At 36.4% G+C, this 16,882-nt stretch overlaps 1 protein-coding gene across 9 annotated transcripts; it reads left to right on the plus strand.

Annotated features, from left to right (window-relative positions):
* On the plus strand, positions 1-13,358 carry LOC105207900 (DNA-binding protein RFX2). Of its 9 annotated transcripts, none has more exons than XM_039447655.1 (17): positions 1-432; positions 3,533-3,855; positions 4,359-4,557; positions 4,878-4,922; positions 5,317-5,422; positions 5,502-5,601; positions 5,686-5,838; positions 6,381-6,503; positions 6,942-7,123; positions 7,195-7,665; positions 7,873-7,994; positions 8,071-8,168; positions 8,273-8,428; positions 8,535-8,737; positions 8,809-8,962; positions 9,178-9,229; positions 9,301-13,358. In XM_039447655.1, exons 1-17 carry the CDS (start codon positions 423-425, stop codon positions 9,321-9,323), a joined length of 2,520 nt encoding a protein of 839 aa, XP_039303589.1. In that variant the 5' UTR covers positions 1-422; the 3' UTR covers positions 9,324-13,358. The 9 variants fall into 9 exon arrangements, with proteins under 9 accessions (XP_039303589.1, XP_025988956.1, XP_025988958.1 ...); XM_026133171.2 differs by having other exon boundaries at positions 4,371-4,557; positions 9,331-9,476; XM_026133170.2 differs by having other exon boundaries at positions 2-432; positions 9,331-9,476.
* The last annotated feature ends 3,524 nt before the right edge of the window (positions 13,359-16,882 follow it).

Consider the following 16,882-nt stretch of genomic DNA (forward strand, 5'->3'; position numbering starts at 1 on the left):
GACCGTAGCAGCAGACAAGCAACACCACTCCGGCCAGCCGTCCACAACAAAGTCTAGGGGGTTCGTCGGAGTGTGTCGCCCCGCTCTTTTCGCGCTCCGTGCCGGCGCCGTGCGTGCGTGCGTGCGTGCGTGCGTGCGAGCGAGCGAGCAAACGAGTCTACGAGCGGACCGCGGCGCGCGGTTTCCTGGGTGACGGGCCCGTTGTCGCCTTCGAGACCGAGGGAGCAACGAAGGCGGCGAGAGACAGAGAGAAAAAGAGCGCGCGCGCGCGCACGGGTGGAAGGAGACAGAAAGAGAGAGGAAGATAGAGAGCGCGCTTGCTCGACGACGACAACGACGACGACGACGACGACGACGGAGGAACACGTCGTTCGGCCGCGCAAGTGCGCCCGGGCGCCGCTGCGTTCGAGCACACGACATTCATGAAGACAGGTGAGTAAGAAAGAGAGATTGAGTGAGAGAGAGAAAGAGACGTACGGACCTCGTCGTTCCCGCTCGCTTCGGAACCGATGCGAGCGTTGACGTCGGGACGACGGAGACGCCGCCGTCGTCACGGATCGTCCCCTCCTCTCCCTCGCTCTCCGACGATTTCACCTGTAGGCGGTTGCTCAGCACGCTCGCGAGAGTACAAGACAACTCCGAGAGAACTCTCCTATTTCCCTGTCAAAACTCCGAATGTTTAGCTCCAAATGTTTAACTCCGAGTTTAATACAGAGCATGGAATATCGTTGACCGAGTCACACGTTGAATTCGTTCATAGCTGGAGCAACTCGCGGGAGATGTTCTCGGGTAGGGCGATCCGTTTGTTAGAATCAATTTCATTTCAATCTATTCATGTGAGAAGCTGTGCCAAAGCAGAGCGCGGAGCCGGATACCTTTTGGGGATTCTTAGGTGATTTTATGATTTCAATTCTTTGTATATTGATCTGTTAAGGGACGCCGATTGAACTCAGATATTATATTGCGAAGCGGGATCATACCTTTGTGATATGCTCTCTCCATGAAGAGATCACAAATAGGCTTCATAGGTACCCCCAAATTTGTAACGCATTGACGAACCCATTCTACTTTTCCTGTGGGGCACCTAACGCGAAGGAGCTACGAAGATTTCCAATTAAAATAGGTTTATCAATTAGATGAATGTGATCTTTCGCCTCATAGCCCTAAGCCTACTCATATTAATTTCTTTAACCCATCTCTGCCTCGACTCATTTCGAAATTAGTCTGTCTTAACTTGTTGTTGCAAGTGTTGTTGTTATTGTTGTAATCAACGTTTAACTTAGAATTTTTTATCATTTTCTCTACCAGTGTCTGTCGTTTGATTTCGCGTTATCTATCTCCCTTATCTCTAGCCGTTTTGCTTTTCACCATCTGCATAAGTTCTCAGCCCCTGTGGCTTTATCTGACTCCAGGTGCATATCACTTCCTGTAGAACACTGGGACTAGAAGACCATGGATATTAGTTGCAAAAGCAGAAATATAGCCTTCACATAACAAGCCTAAGTAATGGTTTCTCATGCACAAATTACACAGGGGACTTTGAAATATGTATAAGATACATAAATACCCCGTATGAATAGGAAGGACTTAGAGACAACAGAAGTCTCTCTCTCCCCATCAGCCATGCATGACAGAGGCCAGGTGCACTTGTAACATTACATGTATAGGTAACAAACACAGACTATCGTATCAGCCTACCAGTAACATTTGCAGCAAATGCTATATAAGGATATCTTTCTAAATATAACGTTAAATATATATATCCAGAGAAAAAAGAGAAAAATAATATATAACAGATGCCTTGAAGCTTCACTCAAAGAAAGAATTGAGTTATATCGATGAAAATCTTTCAAAATCTTAGCTTAGAAAATTGTTATGAAAATTAGAACAATTATTATTAGAACGAATACGTTCCTTTTATTTGCTCGACATTTTGTTTAATAACGTTTTTGGCTCTCAGTCGCATTAGGGCAAGAATGTTGATGTAATATTAGTATCTCCTCAAATCCTATATTAATTAGCTAGCGTGTATATATCAAAAACAAGAAACATCCAGATCTTGTTACCATTACTTTCTCCTGATCGATATATTATCGAGTAACAACGATACGGATTTTCTTATTTGGGATACACAAATTTTATCTTAGTCTTATATTTTTAGCATCAAAACGAAGCGAGGGACAAAGTAATATATCGTGTATCTTAATTGTATTTTATTACACAGTTTGCAGAGAAGCGCGTAGATAGGACTCGGGGAAGAGAAGCGTGGCCGCTTCTCCCTCGCGGCGAAGCGTATTAACGCGGTGGAGAGCGTCGCGCTTATTAGCCCCCGGTTCCATCCTTGGATGGAAGGAGAACAGAGCGGCGGAGGGTTGCGACTCGCCGGACTCGGGATAATGCTCTCTAATTGCTTTCGTGATCCCGGGCCGCCTTCATTGATACAACTCTTAAAGCGGAACCGTGTGCGCGTCCAGTCACGCGTGGGTAGCGGCACCGTGGTTCCCCGGAGCACCCCTCGCGCGCGCCCTTTCCGCCCCCTTTCCCTCCCAGCCCGCCCGACCGATTTCTTCCCCCTTGATACATTGTGTTTGGTACCTGCCGCCCCAACAGGTACACGGGGCGCACCGATATACACCATGATGCACGCGCGCAATAATGGCAGTGACGTGTACCGTTCGTATCGTGGGCGATTCGCCGGGGCTTCCCTTTGATCTGCGGATTACTGAATACGCCACACCTGCGAGGAAAGTACGTTTTATTGCGATCTCTATCGGCCGCGATATAGGTTAGGACGACGGCCGGGACGCGAGTGGGACTTTATCCCCGTTTGTGACGTTTGTTCCTCTGGCAACGCGCGCGCGAGCATGCCTCCGATCATTCGTCGGCTACGTTTTGCAAGATCGACGAGATGTTTCTCATCTCCCGAGTAGAATTATTTTAGAGAATGGTAGAGTGTTAGAGTTCTCTCTCACGCTCTCTTTCTCTTTCTCTTGCTCTCTCTTCTACGTTACTCCTTAGCGACAGTGGTTTATCGACAGGTTTAAGCGAGACCATACGCTTCGATATGAATATCTATAATTTGTTGTCAATCTTGTGGCTGTTATATAGTAAAGTTATATAGTTTTCGAATTTTATTTACGTTTTTAAACGAAATATTTAAATTTAAAAGTTTAATATTGTAATAATTAATATATGAAAATTGTTTCTATTTTGATTTAAATACAATTTTGAGAATTCTTATATTCTATATAATAAATTTTATGTAAATTTTATAGAATATAATAGTTCAAGTTAGAAATGATACTAGAACTGCCACTAGATGTGATATTTTATTTAGAAGTATTTGTGAAATTATATTTGATGAACTTTATGTACTGTTTCACAATTACCAAATAATATTCCTGTTTTGGTGAGTCGATATCGAAATTGAGGGTTGCAAAGGTATTCCGTTCTTAAAGATCTTCCCGCTGAGTCTGGCGGAAGATGTTATTGATATTTAGTGTGACGGTGTATGTGTGTATCTCTGTTATAGATTCGTCTCTCCAGCAAAGGAGAGGTAGTAGCGGTGGTGGCGACGACTCAGTGGGTGCAGAGAGAGGCGAAGGAGTGATTGCCATGACTACGACAGGAGCCCAGTATGCCCTCGCAGCAGCATCCACCGGAGCTAATAACAGTGGGGGTGGTTCCACGGCGGTAGGGGTGGAATCTAAGCAGAATGTGGTTGTCGTGACTACTACCTCCAGCTCCAGTGGTGGTGGCAGCGGAGCACAGACTCAGTCTGCCAGAGGCCAGCAACTCATCACTGTTGTGACAAATCCTGATCCTTCCAGTCCAAATAATTTGCAGCCCATCCAGGTTAGCAATATTAGCCTGCATTATTTCTGCGCTGTGCCTCTTGCTGGTGTGATTTATGGAAGTAATCATTCTCATTGACTTCAAGCGTTATAAATACAGTGATCTCAAGCTTTGTAAAATGTGATTTATGTGTCAAATTACTTTTCCTTTTCTCCAATACTTTCTATTATTACTATTATAAAGCAGATAAGAATATATAACATAAAGGTTGTGTAAAAAAGTTATTCAATATATACATGTGATTTCTGTGGATATTATAGCCTCCGTTTGCGACGCACTTTTATGCTGTACAGCCAATCTGATAACATGTGTGAACCATCTGCTCCTAGCGACTGATAAGAGTGATACACATAAATGTTGAAATAAAATCCAAGTCTCAATTCTACTTTGCACATATAAATATTCGCATATGTGCAAGAGGCATATATAATTCTTTTTTTTATTTCTTTTATGTAAACGAGACGTGGGTCACAAGGACACGCATACTATAAATAATAATTTAGGTATTTGTTCAGGATTCGCTTGAAACAGCTGCAGATTCGTCCAACGGTTCAACAGGTACGCCAGCGCATGTTACAGCACAAGTAGTGGTTAATACCACTCACTCAGGCCAGCATACGCTGGTGGATTCCGACGCCGCTTCTACGTCAGCTGGCACCATCGTCAGCGGTTCTCCGGCAGGTCACTACATAACAGTCACAGGTAATGGCCAAAACTTAATAAACTTTCTACCATTGATATTGAAGCAGTAAGAGTTGATCCTTATTTGACCTTACTGCAATGCGCGCAAAACTTAATTGTGAACCAAGTTGCAAGTGTTACATATCTCACTGCAAGCATACAGATGGAAATTGATATCAAACCTTAATTGCAAGTAAATTTACTATTTGCGGTAAGCATGTAAGGATCAGTTTGAAAGATTATAGTAAAAATACTATAAAAATACTAAAAAGTAGAGATTTGGCCCCTTCCATGGTTGCTGAAAAATATGCACCTCTGTACTTCTACTCTGACCACACTAGGTACCAGTGACTCACCATCCTACGCGTCCCTCACAACGGCTGTAGGTGAGGGCAGACTATAAAACAGCATGCCTTACATGTTCTGTTTATTATCTATACAATTTTTATTTCATAGACGTTACAAGATTAATGAATGGATTCTTATACACCGGTATCTAATATTATTTAGTTTATTTCATCTGTATCTATCGTCGCTACGCATTGTTGTCGACAAATGTAAACATGACTGTAATTTAGAGCTTTTAACAATTTACAAAACTATTTTTGATCTATTCAAATGCACACACAGTGCTAAACATACTTTCGATGCCTTTCGATTATTGAGAAAATTTCTAAGTGATGACAGTACGTTAAAACTTGTTGCGTTTACGCGAGCTTTGTGTGTCGGTACAAGTCTCTTTATTTAAATACATTCAGTCACATTTCTTTTTTGTTTCAGTGTCTGGTGACGCAGAGGCGGTGGGGTCCGAGTCAGTCTCTCATCCGACTTACGTTCAGTATGTTGAAGGGGATGGTTCCACGTATATACCGGCGAATGGCCAGATGTAAGTGTCACAATACTCGCACTTATCAATTATTCTTATAACTTACGACATGCTTTGTAATAATTAATATTCTATGTAGGACATATCCCGTTTACGCTGTTGGCGAGGCGGGAGCAATGTACACTCCAGCTTCGGGTCAGTACTATACTCCAGCAACAACGCCAGTAACATATGCGCAGGTAATTACGCGTTCAAATAGTTACAATCTAAGTGTAATTATCGTGATAAAATTACAGTTGATATTATTATTTGTATTGCGTCAGGTCACAGGACAAGGCACAAATTCGACCACCGGACAGCTGTTATCACAGGGCAACGGCACGTACTTGATTCAACAGAGCGTAGTAGATGGAGACCCGACTCACGCACTCATATCCGCGGCAGCCGCGCGCGCTAGCCCGCAAACGGAAACGGCGGTAAATTGCATGTCCTACGACTTTCTCAGGCTGCTCTTTCACCTTTTTAAACGCTGGATAAATTAGTCTCGATTACGTTGAATGATTAACGTACACTTTTGTGACGATACGACATATATATTTATGCCTTATCGCTGCAGGCATGGGGATCTGTGCTCTGCATGATTACATGGGGCGTCAAAATTTGTATCAGATTTTACAGTAGTTTTAACGAAGATACATAATAATCGTTTATAGCAAAAGTCAAAAGTTTACTAGAATGTATGCTACAAACGGGGTGGATTTCAGTATTGTAGTGCAACCAGTGAGGAAATGCTTTCTCTTTAAAAGCAAAAAAAAAAGAATTTATATTGCATTTCCCGACACTTTGTATATAAATGGATGCTTTAATACTCGTAGTTTTTAAAGTAACTTGTATTACGGATTCCAGTCTAAAGTTTCACAAACAAAATTGTGGACATTAGTCCTCGAGAAGAAGTATCCTTGTCCATCTCTTAATTCGGGGGGTTAACGAGGCATCGGTATGTTGGGTTGTTTGATAGGAGGCTGTGGTTAGCGGTGGTGGCGGGGCGTACTTGATCAGCGGTAATTCTGGAGGTGCCACTGTCACCGTGGAAGAGACAGCGGCAAACGTGACGCATGCCACTAGAGTCTCCCAGGCCACCGTAAGCCAAAAAAAAGAAACCGATTCCCCACTTTTCGTAGTTCGTTTGACGCGTACTAATCAATATCTTTTATTTTTTAATTTTTTCGGCATGTCTGTTATTAATTAAATTGCTTTGTATTGCTCTAATGTTTTGTTATGCATAGTTTGATTTCTAAACGTCTTATCTCCTGGAATCTCCCACGAGAAACGCGAGAAATGGTTATGCATTTGATAGATCTTTAAAAGAATGACAATTAATCTATTTTTATTTACTATTTATTTCAATTTTAATAAGATATCTTTTTTTTCTATAGAATATTTAATTTTTTTTTTCTATAAATTATCTTTTCTGAAATTTTTGGTAAAATTATTTTATTTTTCTTGTTTGTATATTTTTTTAAATAAAAACAATATAAAAACCTATAAATATTATGTTCTTATGAATTGATCTAAATAGGTACAATGGCTGTTGGAGAATTATGAAACCGCCGATGGCGTGTCTCTGCCAAGATCTACTCTTTACAATCATTATTTACGCCACTGCTCCGAAAACAAATTGGATCCTGTAAACGCGGCCAGTTTTGGAAAATTAATACGTTCTGTATTCTTAGGATTGAGAACCAGGCGTTTAGGAACTAGGTAAAAAGCATCTTAATAATTAAAGAAACATTGCAATGTTTATCAGATTGATATTGTCATTGTTATTGCAGGGGAAATTCGAAATATCATTACTACGGAATTCGTGTGAAGCCAAGCTCGCCTTTGTCTGTCTTGAACGAGGACGGCACGTCAAGACAACAGCAGAGTGCGAACTCTCAGACTAAGCGGTTCAAATTTGTCAATCAGAAACAGGAGTCGTCCTATGAAAATAACACCCACACGAATACGAATATCTCCAACAATTCCTCGCCGCCGCAATATCACCAGTATCTCGGCGAAGCAAGTGCCGCTATTCCCGAATTCCCAGAAATCTTCATTAGTCATGACTCGTCCCTGCCCGAGGATTGCACCCTCGAGGATATCGATACGTTCCGCAGCATATATAGAGAGCACTGTGAGGCGTTCCTCGACGCGGTGCTAAATTTTGAGTTTGCCACGGTGGAGAGCCTCTGGAGAGAATTCTGGCGCAGCCAGGACAATAATAATGGTGATGAGTGCGAAGAGGAGAAGTATTTGTCAAAGTATGACACATTATTTATTTAAAAAATTTATATTGAATAGGGAAATATGCACTTTAAGTTTTGCATTAGAAATTAACATGTAATTATTTTTTTTATATTTAATTTTCAAATCCTTATTTGAATGCATTTATGTATAAATTATTTATATTTTATTTTATTAAAATCTTTGATATGCGCAATAAATATCTTTCACTTTCTATTTTTTAGAACTAAATTATATCAGATGTGTCAGTGTACGGGAGTACAAGACTTTATCAAAAAAGTGGACTATACGTTCTATCAGAATCTAGTCGATGTTTTAATGCCTAATGTGTTGCGACCGATACCAAGTATGTTATTATAATTTATTACTATTATTTCTCTATCTAGACTTGCATATTAAATACTTCTTTTTGTTCTGGAAAGGTACGTTGACACAGTCTATTCGAAATTTTGCAAAGGGATTGGAATCTTGGTTACAGTCAGCAATGGCCGATTGTCCTGAAGAAATGACGCAAATTAAGGTATATATTTATTTAATCTATTATATAAATGATATTAGAAAAAAGAATATATAAAAAAGTATATCTCTAAAAATTATACGCAGTATAATTATTATTGGTTCCAGTTAACTGCAGTGTCAGCTTTTGCTCAAACTTTAAGACGCTATACGTCATTAAATCATCTCGCACAGGCCGCGCGAGCAGTGCTTCAAAATTCTAATCAAATTAATCAAATGTTAGCTGACTTAAACCGCGTTGATTTTCACAACGTGCAAGAACAAGTAAGTTGACATTACAAAACATTTCTAAATAATCCTTTCTTTGCTGTTACACACGCGCCTAATATATTTAAGAAGATGTAGTATACGTATGCAACCGCCATTTCAGGCCTCTTGGGTATGCCAATGTGATTATGGGATGGTACAACGTCTCGAGGCAGATTTTAAAGTAACATTACAGCAACAAAATTCACTGGAAGATTGGGCGATCTGGCTGAAAGGAGTCGTAACTCAAGCGCTTAAGCCACATGAGGAGAAGCCAACATTTGCTAAAGCTGCACGTCAATTCTTGCTCAAGTGGTCGTTCTATAGGTATAGTATGTTTTTTGTTATATTCACGAACGTCTTTTCAATCAAACTTATATGTTATGTTTTTCATACAGCTCGATGGTTATTCGAGATCTCACTTTAAGGAGCGCTGCGAGTTTCGGATCTTTTCATCTCATCAGATTACTTTATGATGAGTATATGTTTTATTTAATAGAGCACCAAGTCGCTATTGCAACTGGGACTACACCAATAGCTGTAATGGGAGACGTTAGTATATATTACTTCAATGTATATATTACTTATTACATTAATACCATGAAATTAAATATTGTATCTTTGAATTAATCTTTGAATTATCTTAATTTAAATTGGATATGAAATCTGTCCATAACTTTTTTAAAATTGATTAATCACAATTTTACATAAACCGATTTTATTTCTACTGTATCTCATGAAATATTAAATAATTGCTTCTATTTCAGAAAAGTCAAAATTGCTCTTTAGTTAGTAGCTTTGGAGCAACGTCCAATGGAGGTGAGACACATTATATTGTACAACACTTGCAATTGTCTTTATTAGAATCCTATTATTATATAAAAATTTAGTCGATACAAGTAACGCAAATTAATTTTCAGATGCGTCTAATGCGAGCCAACCAAAACGTATGAAGCTAAGCTAACTGTGTGCCTACGCCCTTTAGTTTATGAGTAAACCCGTAGCACACGAAAATACGAAGATACTAGCACGAAAGCATGCAGGCCTATTACAAAAGGAAAAAAACACTAGTCTCGTAAATTATTATTTTGTATAACGTCAAATTATAATTATGACATATAAGAAGAGGATTTTTGCATAATGCCTACGATGTATACAATTCAAGTAAGTCTGTGTGATATAAGATATAGAGAGGTATTGTATTGTACTCCGCGAAAGCCTTGTCTCATATACAGGTATGGCGCAGGTTTAAAGTATCGCTGGCACGATTTTAGTACGTTAGTATATATATCGAATCTAGTCGAAACATCTTTGGAAGGAAATAAGAGTATACGGGACCATGAATTTGTCATGCCCTCACTAAAACATGTATGAAAAGCCCATTCGATTGTATTTCTTATAAATCATTATATAATTTTAATTATATTCAATGTATGTGATGTATTTATTGGAAAAATAATTTTTATGTGAATATTGTGTGTGTACATAAACACACACGCACACACATCCATTTTTTATTATAGTTAGTAAAGATATTTAAATTATTTGACAATACGTTTGAAGAAAACTACATCGAGTGGGCTTAAAATGATCATCAATTTGTGCAACGGAAAACGCGAGAGATAAAATTCTCTGCCTCGAGCAGGGTAGAATTCACCTAACGTGTCATTCGCGAGTTTCAGTGTACAAATTACACGCAAACCAATTACAAAAATCCGCCCTATCCGACGGTAATATGTCAAAAGTATTCCTATCGGAATATAGATTGCTGTAACGGTATATAAACTTTAAAGTTTACACACATACATATATCCGACATTCATATTTTTTAACGTAATTTATTGATTGAACACATCGAGCTCTGTGTATAGAGATTTCATTTGAGAGCAATCTCTATTGCAGTCGGTTGCTATTCTCTCAGTATAATTAAACGAATAGTACAAAATTTTATTGGAAAGAGAGAGAAAGATAGGAGAGGGAGAGACGCGAGTAACGAGATTGTTTTAATTTACTGATAGAATACAGTGTGCGTCTCATACATTGAATGTGTATATATTAATGAAATGTAGTGGATGAAAATACGTACGATTGTTGAAGTTAAAGAAAAAAGCTGCAAAATATAATGATAAACGCGATACAAACGCCTCCAACCACTTCAAAAGTCGGTTGAGGTTGCTTACAACTAAAAATATGTGTCGGTATATGTTTTGTATTTATAAGCACTTCAATAACGTCTTTTGTATTGTAAAAATATTAGGATGTAAGTACTCCGGCATCGCTACAGTTTCATATGTTGAGTTTAGTTTGTTCATGTACATTATTTAAGGTAATTTAATATATATAAGCGCAATTGCAGCGGTTACGCGCACGGATCTTTATTTATTTGAAGTTGAATCAGTCTTACGTTTCAAGCGACAAATATTTATATAATAAATCGTTCTTTATAATATATATCCACGACAAGTTGCTTCTTAAACATCGAAGACGTTTAATCAAAAAGAAAAAAAAAAAAGAAAAAGAAATCGACAGATACTATTTATTATGTTGTAGCACCGGGCAGTAATTCAGCACGTCCGTTTTCTTCACGATGATTTTTGTATTTTAAATATAACTGTTGATTTATTATGTATATCTTAAGTAAATTATAACTCATGAGAAGCGCGCCTACAGGCAACATATTCTGTTTAATGTTTATGTATGACAGAAGTATTTTTAATATTTTTTACGCGACGCATCTACACATACACATATATAGATGCGTATAAAATGCGCAGTGTCAACGAAACCAAAGTGCACCATTGCATAGCTTAACTCGTTTCTGTAACTTTTGCATTAAAAACGCATCGACAAATCCTACGTTTTCGCAGGTTACTTTCCACAAATTCACTATTGATTGCTGAGAGACATACGAGATGCGAAAAAGCACGTTAGAGGAGTAATGAGGTTGCTTATGAAAATTAATAAAGGATTTTATCCTTTATAATCTGATACTATAATTTTATGAAATTATTATTCTTTCGAACGTGAAATTAATCCTCTTTTAGTTAACATCACATTTTTCATTGCAAAGTATTAAATATCTACACATCTGTCGCAACGTTATTTTTACACTTGAGTGAAAGTTACAGTCTGACATGTGAAGTGGCGCAAACGATAACGATGATAATGCTCGAGAATGACTCGGCAGACTTGCTGATGTAGAATGAGTATCGTTTTAATGCGCGATAAAAAAGCGAATGAATTAATTCGTATTAACGTGCGTTATTTGAATCGCGTTTCATTGAATTCTCGACGAGATTGCACAATATGTAAGAAATAATATTACAAAGAAGAAAAAAAAAGAGGAAAAAGGAACTCGGTGCCTTTTATTTTATAAAGACGAAGGGACATGAGCATCTTTTCACACTTCATTCTAATAGTGAACGAGCGTAAAAATCTTATCCAATAGCTGTATAAATGAACACGCTTGTTAATTTGTCGCGACGGCTTGCGTAAAGAAGGCGGACTTTACGATCTCTCGACCTTGCTGTTTATCAACTCAAAAAATGTTTGTGATAAATGTGCTGGGTGCGATTAAAAAATGTGTCACTATGTCATTTGTGTTATAGACTACTCGGCTATTTGCCAGTGTACACACGCGTGACCGTTCGCCTTACGTCCGTTTCTTAAGTTCCTCCAATGTCTGAATAATTTAATTCTTTCTGCATTTCATTCCTCATTTGCGTGCGAAAACGTGACCGTAGCGTAGGGAAGCATATCCTTTCTGTTTTTTCTTCGATCCACGACTGAAACTTTGCGTCCATGTTCCCGCAAACGTTTCCTCTTCCACAAGCTGCGTAATGTTTTGTTCGTGGCCGCGATTTAACAAAGGTACTAAAAAAAGAAACCGGTTTCGCGAATTGCGAGGTAAGCGTCTCGCCGCCGATAAAGATACATAGAATACGTGCGTTTATAATTTATTGCGTAGAATTATTGCGTGCTAGTCAAAGAGAACTTGATAGTGTGGTCTAAAGTAATGAGATACGAGAAATTGAGAAGAGTGGATGAGTGATTCGAGAGGGTGAAAGCACATCGTGCAGACATCGAGCAGGATCTAGGACGTTTCCGTAACTGTAATGAGCTTATACGTGTAAAGATATAGAGAATGAAACTTATCGTCGATACCTATGTGTACCTAGGATGTAAGGATACGGCTTTACGGGGCGTTCTCCCGTCGTCAACGAAGGAAAGGTCCGAATGCGGGGGCGACTCAGCCGGTGCAAAGGAAAGAATAGGAGGAAAAGGAGTCAAACTTCTGTCATAACTTGGATCTTAAGCGTGATACTGTGACTTTATTATATAAGATTAAAAATCCAAGATTGGATCGTAAGAAGAAGAAATCCTGAAGGAGAGAATTCTCCAGCATATTTTTTAGCAGTCGCTGCGTCGTGCCCGCTTCTAAATTAAAGAGATCGCTCTAATCGTAAGTTTTATAATCCCGCCGTGGTAGAGAGGGATTGAAAAGGTAGTCCGATAGTAACTGTACTGTACGCAAGATCAAACACACATCGTGGTTTCCTATGTTGCGAGATAAGTAAACACACGGCCTTAAATATATTTCTGACTGTACGACGGAGAAGGAAAAATAGAGGATTAGAGAATGAGGATTGATGGGAGGATTTAGGAATGAGACAGGTCCGAAAGAAAGAAGAAATTGCGACGCATTTTTCCTTATGACGTATAGAAGATATTTTGATACCTCCAGATTTGCACAAATCAAGTGTCATTCGTTACCGCTTGAATAAGATTATTTTTACTGAACGCCGCTCAAAAAGAGAGAAAGAAAAAAAGAGAAAGGGGAGAGAAACAGCGAACTTAGGGTGTAAATCGAGATGCAAGATTTTCGAGAGTCTGTGTGAATGTGCGGATCACGAAAAATGAATAATAAATCTATGTTTAAAACTTGTAATTACACGGTCTCAAGTCTTGCATGTCCCATATTTTCAGCGAAATTTTATACAAATTTACGTTATTTTTTTTTAAAGCTAATCTACAATGCATTCTTTACTTCCTGTTTTTTCGTTTTTTGCCTTTTTGCCTCTTCGTTCAATGTTTAAATTGACGAGATAAAATTTGATAAACTCCGAAAGAGGCAAGAAACACGATTCCCGATAAAATGTGCGTAACATACGAAGAGACAAAAAAAAGAGCATATTATAGATTAGCCTTTAATCTGCTACGGATGTTTATAATAGTATTTTCCACTACGATTTACGTAATCTGTATTTTATTATACGCTTTATCTGTTTTCTCCATATTGCCGCGTCCCGAACTTTTAATTCTCTCTATTCAGTGCCGAACCCTCACACATTCGAGTCGGAAAGAATGAACAAAGAAGTGTGATGATTTATCTTATCGCGTCATTCAAGCTATGCACAGAAATTTCGAGCGTTAATTGCACACATTTTTTCTTCTCGAAGAGCGCACGGCATTCTTTTTTTTTGTCGATAGTTAGCAAACAATCAGCTGCTAGGCAATACTAGGCAACGAAACGTTATTTATGACACAATGTACTGTGTGTAAGAATTGCCAATGCGTAATATCGCGTTACGATTGTCGTTCATTATCACCGTATTGCATTCGCGCCATTTACATAACACAATATTACGTGTCGTTTCTATTAACTCTATTTCAATATAATCTTTGGTTTTTTCTTCTGTATCTATAATTAAGATTTTTATTTTTAATTTTTATTAAATTTTTAAACTCTATTTAATTTAATCGTCGATTAATTCAATTGATAAAAATCACCTCAAATTTCTAATTACACGATTTCCACAATTTAATCATTCCTTTTTCATGTGTTAAACACAATAAATAAAAATTCTGTCTATTAAAATGATACAGACATTTAATAAATTAATCTCAATATAATAGTACAGATATTATTGATGATATAATCTTCAGTTAACTGGTAATCAATTTAATTGATAGATTGCTCAAAGTAAAAATTTTAATTACTCTATTTGCTTCAATATATTAAGAAAATATTAAAAAATTCTGTCTAATTAAATATATGTAATATAGGCACTGCTTGATAAATTAATCCCCGATCAATCGGTAGAATTGTTCAAAGCAAAATTTTTATAATTTAAACAATTTGCTAATGTTCCTAATCTAATCTCTTTTTATACGTTGAATAAAAAAAAGACTAATAATTCTGTCTGAATTTTAATACAATGGTACTCGATGAATTAATCGCTGATTAAGTTAATCGAAATTTTTTTAAAGTCATCGTTATTGTTCATTTTATCGTTCATTATGTATCTTTGTCGGAATTCCTCCTTCTTTTGCGATGCTTTTTTCTCTTTATGTGTCGAGAGGGTCTGATTCAGCACGCTGCATGATTTAATCTAAGATGTCATTTATTTCGTAAACACGTTTACGTTTTGTTGCGTCATGCTCCTTTCAGACTTTGCTCCTCTTGGTATTACGTACAAAGTTTTTTTGGAGCTGGCTTTTTGTTTGGTTTTCCTTTTTTACCTTTCCAACGCCTACTTATATATTTAAAATGCAAAAAATTATAAAAACTGCAGTTGCAAAGTATGAATTTTATATATACATTTTAAAAAGATTAGATTTACAGACGAATTGTATCTACATACATAATATATCACAGGATTAGAAAAAGAATGGAAAAATTTTAAAGATTAGATTTATTATTAGATGAATTGTATCTACATACATATCTTTATTTTATGCGTCTATTACTTATGACTTTATTAACGTTCTGCATTGATGTTAAAACAAGCAGGTATTTGGGAAGATAAAAAAGACAAAGAAAAAATAATAGAAAAGCATAAAAATCGCGGAAGATGAAAAAGAGAACACTTCCGTTTTTTTTTCTTCTCTTTGTTGCGCATACCTGCTTCCCTCTTCGTTTCCATTTTTTGTTTACAACGCATATGATACAGACGTGTATCTCGCTGAATTGTCAAAAGCAAATACCCAGACAACACACAATATTTTTTAAAGATTTACAAAATATTGTAAATCTTTTACGTTTATAATAATTATTTGAATATTTTATAAATATTTATTAAAATATTTAATAAGTAATTTTATAATCATAAATTGAACAGATCATAAAGACTTATTATACATATAAAAATATTTATAAAATATATATAAAATATATTTATAAAAATATTAAATATAAGCATATTTATTTTTTAGTTTTAAAGATTAAGGGAAAAAACCCGTTTTTTTGTCATTTTTCCGCGGATTTTTTCGGTTTTTTCCTAAGGGGTAGAAAAATTCATTGAAAAAAATGGTTACTGTTGTAACACCTCACCGGTATCAAAATTTTCTTTTTTACAATATGATTTTTTAGTTCTAGTTCGCCATGCTTATTTTCGAGTCTGTAGTTTGCCATACTCCAGTCCGTGAGACAAGTCGATTCTTCGTCTTATCACTTTCATTCTAATTAATATTTTTAAACTCGTATTGTAAAAATAAAAAATATATAGTCTGAATATCATGTTCGTAAGATAATAACAGGTCAAGAAAATAATTTAAATTTAAAATAATTAAATTTATAATAATATGCAGGAAAAAATAAACAGTAACACGAGACTACACTTCAGGAGTTTACTGGACCGGAGTATGATAAACTAAAGTTAAAAATCTGCGTTAATGAAAAATACAGAATGGTCGGTATAAAATTAGACAAATGTTAAATACAAAAATAAATAAAAACAGAATGTACAATAATACTGTAAAATTAGCATGTCATTTACATGGAAATTTTTGGTTGTTCTAGCGATTAAAAAAAAGCGGTTTTTTTTTTAGAACCATGATATTTTACTTACTGTAAATATTTATGAATGAATATCGTATATTATGAATAAATATCGTATGCTGCTATAAATTTTGTAAGGAACATACGAAGATAAGGAATGTAAGGAAGGTAGTTGTGACAACCGTAAAATCAGAAGCGGAGAAGAGGGGGATATGTGTTTACATCTTTTCAATGATGAAACATTATTATACTGAGAAGATACTTAAACATGTATTTATGGATCATAAATTTATTTCACTGACAATGAAATCTCTTTTTATAGATGGCGAAATAAAATTTTATTCCGAAGAAATAAATTAAATAACGAAAATAATAAGAAAAATAGAATATATTTCACAGAAATGTATATTTCATCACAATCAAATTATTTTAAAACCAATAAATATGGAAGAAAATGTCACAAAGTAATATCTGTTTGCTAATGTTTTTACTTTGTTCTCAGTGTGTGTGAAAATTTTTTAACCAAAATTTAGTTAAAAATTCAACATCTCTTTTTCTACGTTCCTAAAAAAATTTACATATGATAAATAAATTTCATGCCAATGTAAAACGTTTTACCAAGGTTAGTTAAAAAAAAATTTCTGTGATTAATCATTATTTTATTTTACAACCATTTCTGAATTTTTACGTTT

This window comes from Solenopsis invicta, chromosome 3, assembly GCF_016802725.1.
Source record: "Solenopsis invicta isolate M01_SB chromosome 3, UNIL_Sinv_3.0, whole genome shotgun sequence".
In the NCBI taxonomy this organism is placed as follows: domain Eukaryota; kingdom Metazoa; phylum Arthropoda; class Insecta; order Hymenoptera; family Formicidae; genus Solenopsis; species Solenopsis invicta.

Bases quoted from the DNA above. Each gene is read 5' to 3' on its own strand.
- LOC105207900 (XM_026133169.2), top strand. From the start codon at position 3,484: ATGTTATTGATATTTAGTGTGACGGTGTATGTGTGTATCTCTGTTATA. The intron at 6,504-6,941 runs GTAAGCCAAAAA...TGATCTAAATAG, and splicing joins CTAGAGTCTCCCAGGCCACC to GTACAATGGCTGTTGGAGAA. The intron at 7,995-8,070 runs GTATGTTATTAT...TGTTCTGGAAAG, and splicing joins TGTGTTGCGACCGATACCAA to GTACGTTGACACAGTCTATT.